Source organism: Crocodylus siamensis, chromosome 2 (genome assembly GCF_052110815.1).
Source record: "Crocodylus siamensis isolate JL-2025a chromosome 2, ASM5211081v1, whole genome shotgun sequence".
Lineage (NCBI taxonomy): Eukaryota > Metazoa > Chordata > Crocodylia > Crocodylidae > Crocodylus > Crocodylus siamensis.
Genome location: NC_143396.1, coordinates 150,660,027 through 150,665,692, shown reverse-complemented (window position 1 = coordinate 150,665,692; position 5,666 = coordinate 150,660,027). Strand labels below are relative to the sequence as shown.

General features: G+C 64.0%; 1 protein-coding gene across 1 annotated transcript; it reads right to left on the bottom strand.

Annotated features, from left to right (window-relative positions):
- Positions 1-4,283: 4,283 nt before the first annotated feature.
- ATOH1 (atonal bHLH transcription factor 1) lies at positions 4,284-5,414 on the bottom strand. Its single transcript, XM_090034778.1, has one exon. It carries the CDS (start codon positions 5,328-5,330, stop codon positions 4,419-4,421), a length of 912 nt encoding a protein of 303 aa, XP_089890904.1. The 5' UTR covers positions 5,331-5,414; the 3' UTR covers positions 4,284-4,418.
- Positions 5,415-5,666: the final 252 nt, after the last annotated feature.

The window sequence follows — 5,666 nt, the reverse complement described above, 5'->3', positions numbered from 1 at the left end:
AGCCGGCTCCCTCGAGGACGTGTGGCTTGTCCATCCTCCACGGGGCTGGGGTGGCTCCTGCCTGGAGCCGGGGACGGGGCTGGGTGACCTCGTGAGGCCCTTGCAGCCCTGCCGCCCCCTGCTCCTGAGACGTGAGGAGAGGGAGAGAAACAGCGGGACTGTGCTGCGCCATTTCCAGCGGAACTTTGCGGGACAGTCACGGCGTTAACCAGGCGGCTGCTCTGGCCGGCCCGGGGCCTCCCCCGGCCCGGGGCACTTGCTCGCCAGCATCCCGGCCCTCTGTGCCTTCCTGGGAGGTGCTTCCCACGGGGGCAGCCCAGGGCTTCCAGTCACACGCGGAAGCCTTAATAGCATAGCTCGGGCCCGAGGGCACCCCTGGGTGGGGGCCGGCGGGCCGTGCTGTGCCCAGCAGCCCTTGCTCCCCGACGAGCCCGGGGCGCCCCGCTCCCCTCTGCTCCGGCCCGCGGCCGCTCCCAGCCTGTGGCACAGGGCCCGCGTGTGAGCGTGTATTCCTCTGTGCGTGTGTTCTTGTGTGGGCGCGTGCGTGTTTCTTTCCTCTGTGTGTGTATGCGTGTGCTTGTGCGTGTGTGCTTTTGTGTGCCTGTGTATGCATGTGTATGCGTCTACTTGCGTGTGTCTGTGTGCGCCCTTGCGTGTGTGTGCCGGTGTGCTTGCGTGTGTGTGCTCATGTGTGGTTGTGGGTGTGCGCGTGCTTGTGTGTGCCTCTGTGTGTGTTCCTCTGTGTGTGCGCGTGAGCTTGTGTGTGCGCGCTTGGGAATGTGTGTGTGCCTGAGTGCGCGCCTGCTTGTGTGTACGTGGACGTGTGCATTGGTGCGTGTGTATGCGCGTGCTTGTGTGTGTGCGTGTGTGTGTATGTGTGCGTGCGTGCGGACCGGCCCCTCCTTTGTGTCCCTGTCCCGGGTGCCCCGGCGCTGCCCCCGCGTGTTGCCGGGTGCGGGCTGTCGCGCGGGGCCGGAGGACGCGCTGTGGGGGGGGGGAGGCGGCCGGGCGGGCCGGACGGGAGGGAGGGAGGGATGGCAGCCCCCCGGGGCGCCCCTGAAAGGCGGCCACGCTCACCAGCTGACAGCGCGTGCTCCGCTCCAGACACCGCGCGGCCGCCAGGCCCCGCTGCCAGCGCGGCCCGGCCCGGCCCGCCCCGCCCCGCCCCGCCCGCGCTAATTGCCAGCCTGCGGCCCGGCCCGGCCCTGGCCCCGGGCCCCCTCGGGCCGAAATGCAGCAGCCGCCCGGAGGGGCACAGCGGCAGGCACACAGCGGCAGGCAGATCTTAACGCCGGGCCGAAAGGCTCCCGAAAGTCCCCCCGAGGCTGCTCCGGGGTGGCGGGAGCCCGCCCAGAGCACGCCGTTGCCCAAAGCGATTGATCCATCTCCGCGACTTAAAGAAACGTGGCCTCTTTGTTTGTTTGGGAGATATTAAGCACGCTTAGCTTGCAACACATAGTTGATTCCTGCGCGAGTATCTTGGATACTTGGATCCGACTCTGGAAGGTAGAAGGGCTCCGGGCTCATAATGGAGAGAAAGGAAGCAGCCAGCATAGCGGGAGCGCTCTGGCATATGGGGAATGAGCAGCCTGAAATACTCAATATTCAAGTTTCCAAAATATTAATGAGATTATAGCAACCTGCAGCTATACGTTACAGCTTGTTAATGGCGTGTCAGAGTGGGGGCTGCCAAGCGTTTGTTATGCAAACCTTAACATGGAAATGGGACCGGGGCTCGCTTTCAAAGAAGTGTCTTAAAAAAAAAAAAAAAAAACAAGAGGAGGGGGAGGGAAGAGAGACGGGCTGCGAGAGCCAACTGTACCGTGCAGCGCGCTCATCTGTCGCTGCGCAGAGCAGGTCCGAGAAGCGTGGATGATTTTGTGTCTGTGCTTTTCAATCACTTCGCACTCATGGGGGGCGCACCCTCCTGGGTTCTGGGGTTTTCTCTTTTGGAGATCCAAACCACAGATTATTCTCAGTCCATCCCGCCCCCCGCCCGAAATGCAAATCGGTGATGCACAGCTCAAGCTTTCCATTTCCAATTAAAAAAAAAAACACACAACCAGCTATAAAACGTTAAACGGACATAAATTGGGCAGTCTTTCCTGCCCAGAGCAGGGGGACTGGATGAAGATGTCCCTTCCAGTCCTAAACTATGAATCTGTGACCCCGTTTTGCTTTGCTCTGCTCATGGAAATACCGCTAAACCCAGAGGTTGCATCATGGGAGAGGTGATATCTTTCATTAAACCAACTAGATGTTTGCAAAAAAAAATTTTAAAAAATCTTTATTTGCAAGCTTTGGGGCACAAGCACCTTTTTTGCAGGCATAGGAGAAAAGACTGTTAAAGTTCTAGGCAGAAATGAAAGTTCTTATTTCATGGGAGACTTGAAATCTCCTGTTTGGCACTTCATTGTATGCAGTTCAGACTTTAAAAAGTTGGAAGCGTCTCTTCTAATCTGTGAGTATATGATGCACCCAAGTCACAGGAGTTTCGCACAAACAAATGTCCGCAGATCTTCAGGCTCTGGGTTTTTTTTCTTTTTTCTTTTTTTTTAAGCCGTCTCTGACACTTTCCCGTACCAGACTAAAATTCAAGTTGCAGCAGGGGAAGTTTCAGGAGATGTTAGGAAAAACCTTTGTGGCTACGAGGGTGGTGAAGCACTGGAACAGGTCACCCGGAGAGGCTGAGGCAGCTCCACCCCTGGAGGTTTTGAAGACGGGGCTAGACAAAGCCTTGGCTGGGATGAGTTGGTTGGGGCTGGTGCTGCTGTGAGCAGGGCAAGGTTGGCAGGGATAAGCTACTTGGGGACGGTCCCGCTGTGAGCAGAGCTGCCCTCCCGACGTCCCTCCCAGCCCTCATTTTCTGTGCTTGTATGAAGCGGAGCAGAATAACCCGAAAGCAATTTTCGATGCTGGTGTGCACATACGTGCTGCCTGTCAGCCACGGGATAACCTTGATATTCCTAGACCCTACGAAAATATACCCAACTAGAAGCCCAGCTGCAGGGTTTGTTTGCTTTTTTTCCTTGTAAAAAAAAAAGTGAAAGGTCCTTGCTGCTGAACTTTTCACCCTGCGGAGTGGGTAAATACCCCTCACCCCCGGCAGTGCTGATGTGGAAGCGGTGGCTCCATTAGCTGGAGCAACCCGAAGATCCCCGATGCTTATCTGCGGCAGGGCAAGAGGTTATCGAGGGGGCAGGTGCATTGTTTCTCGACTGGAAAGTGACACTGGCACCTGCCTTACTTGCGGAGGCGGCCGACTCCAGGCGCACCTCCGAGCGGCTTTTAACTGATTGCCTCGTTCACCTGCCGGGAGCGGCGGGTTATGGAGCAGGGGCAGCGGGGCGGGAGAGCCCCCGCCACCTACTGCGGGCCAAGAGGCTTCCCCCACTGCCCGGGGTGCTCAGCCCTGACAGCGCGGGGCTGATCGCAGCCCCAGGCCAGGAGGTGTGTGTGTGGCAAGCGCGTCTCCCTGGCCCATTTGCCTCCGCCCAGGGCTGGCCCCGCTGGGAGGCTGTGCCCGCGGAGCTCCCTGCTCGCTGCCGCCGGCCTCCCCACGAGCCTGGGCCGCGTGGACCCGCCACGGGGGTGCAAGTGATGCCCAGGGGGGAGGGGGGAGTGCCGCCTCGCTGCCCTTCCTCGGGCACCGCGGGACAGGGCAGGGGCAGCTCCCGCCGGGCGCACGTGGCGCGGGGAGGGAACAATCGGCCCGGCTCCACGTGGCTCAGCTCACTTGGGTCCGGCGTGTGCTGGGGGCAGAGAAGGGGAGGCCGGGGCTGTGTTTCCGGCCCGATGCCGCGTGTCACCTGTCCCCTCTTGGGCTCCCCCCCTCCGGCGGGCCCCGGAGAAACGCACAGCCCAAGCGATCGTTCCCGCACATTTATTTGCTCCCCCCGGTTACACGGAACAATGGCAGCGGACGCAGCTAAAAGGGAAATCAGGGATACTCGGGGCAGAAACGGGTTTTGTCTTTGTTTTTTAAAGATCAAAGCAGGAAGAGTCTCAAACACTCCGTCATAAATAAAGGCCTAATTTCATCAAAGCATAACAACAACAACAACAACAACAATAATAATAATAATAATAATGAATGATAATAAAAAAGGACAGCCACGTTTGACACGACAACATGTTCGTGGGGGGTCGCAGAGGCCAGGGTCCTGCAGCCGCGGCTCCGCTCCCCTTGGCAGTGCGGTCGCTTTGCTCTCGGAGCCGCCGATAAAGTGCTTAGCGCCGGGTTTGCCAGCAGGCGCCCCCCGCGGGGTCCGTCCCGCCCAGGGCAGGGGCTACGCGCGGGCGAGCGGCCTCGGCGCTTCGGAAGACTCGTGTGTGCGGCGTGCGGCCCGCGGCCCCGGCGCGCAGGGCAAGGCAGGGCAGGGCTCTCCCCCGCGGCAGCCCCGCGCTGGCCCGGCCCCCTAGCTGGCCTCGTCCGAGTCACTGTAGTGGGAGCGGGGCGAGAACTCGCCGTCGCTGCGGTGCGAGCGGGGCGAGGTTTTGCCGCGCTCCGGCAGCAGCGGCGGCGGCGGCGGCGGCGGCGGCCCGGGCTGCGGCAGCAGGAGGGCGGGGGAAGGCGCCTTGCGGGCCAGCAAGGCGCCGTCGGGGAAGGCGGGGAAGTGCAGCGGGTCCAGCTGCACCGCGAAGCCGCCCGCGGCCGCCTGCGCGGGGAAGCGAGTCCGGCCGTGGCCCGGGGGCGAGGGTCTCTGTGGAGGCTGCGGCGCCGACGGCGTCTGCGCCTGGTGCTGGTGGGCGGCCGCCGCCGCCGGCCCGGGCCCCGGCGCCTCATAGGGCGGCGGCCGCGGCTCGGCTTTGCCCGGGGGCTCGGCGGCGGCGGCCGCGGGGCTGTGCAGCAGCTCGGCCAGCGCGCTGATGTAGATCTGAGCCATCTGCAGCGTCTCGTACTTGGACAGCTTCTTGTCGTTGTTGAAGGAGGGGATGACATTGCGCAGCTGGTCGAAGGCGTGGTTCAGCCCGTGCATCCGCCGCCGCTCGCGGGCGTTGGCCGCCAGCCGCCGCTGCTTCTGCACGCCGCTCACCGCCGCCCGCGCCCGCCCCGCCGCCGGCCCCGCCAGCTTCCCCGCCGGGCTGCTCCCGCCGTCCAGGGCCGGCTCGGCGACGCCCGCCTCTTCCTCGTCCTGCTCCCGCTCCCGCCGTGCCGCGGGCAGCAGGTAGCGCGGCGGCTCGGGGGCGCGGGCCGGGCAGCACACGCCCAGCCAGGCGGGGGGAAAGCTGCAGCCGGGCGGCTCCGGCCCCAGCCCCAGTGCGCCGGGCTCCAGCGGCAGCTCCAGGCCGCCTTCCGCCCACTCCGCAGCCCGCAGGTGGCTGCTCATCGCGGCCCCCCGGCCCGTCTAGTCCCGTCCCGTGCGTGCCGGGCAGCCCCCACGCACGCACACGCGTGCCACCGGGCTTCTCCGGTTGCGGCGGGCGCGGCGCCCCCTTTAAGAAGCGGCACGCGCCGGGGTCCCCGTCCCCTCCCTCGCGCCTTCGCCGCCCCACCCTCCGCCTCCCGCCCTCCGCGCGCCGGTCGCGTGGCGCCTCAGCCAATGGAGCGCGCGGGGCTGGCGCGTGCGGGGAGCCAATGGGCGGGAGGGGCTCGGCTCGCGCCGCTGTGGGCCAGGGAGGGCGGGGGGGAGCGAGGTGTTGCCGCTCGTGCGAGGCGCACGCGG

Bases quoted from the DNA above. Each gene is read 5' to 3' on its own strand.
- ATOH1 (XM_090034778.1), bottom strand. From the start codon at position 5,330: ATGAGCAGCCACCTGCGGGCTGCGGAGTGGGCGGAAGGCGGCCTGGAG.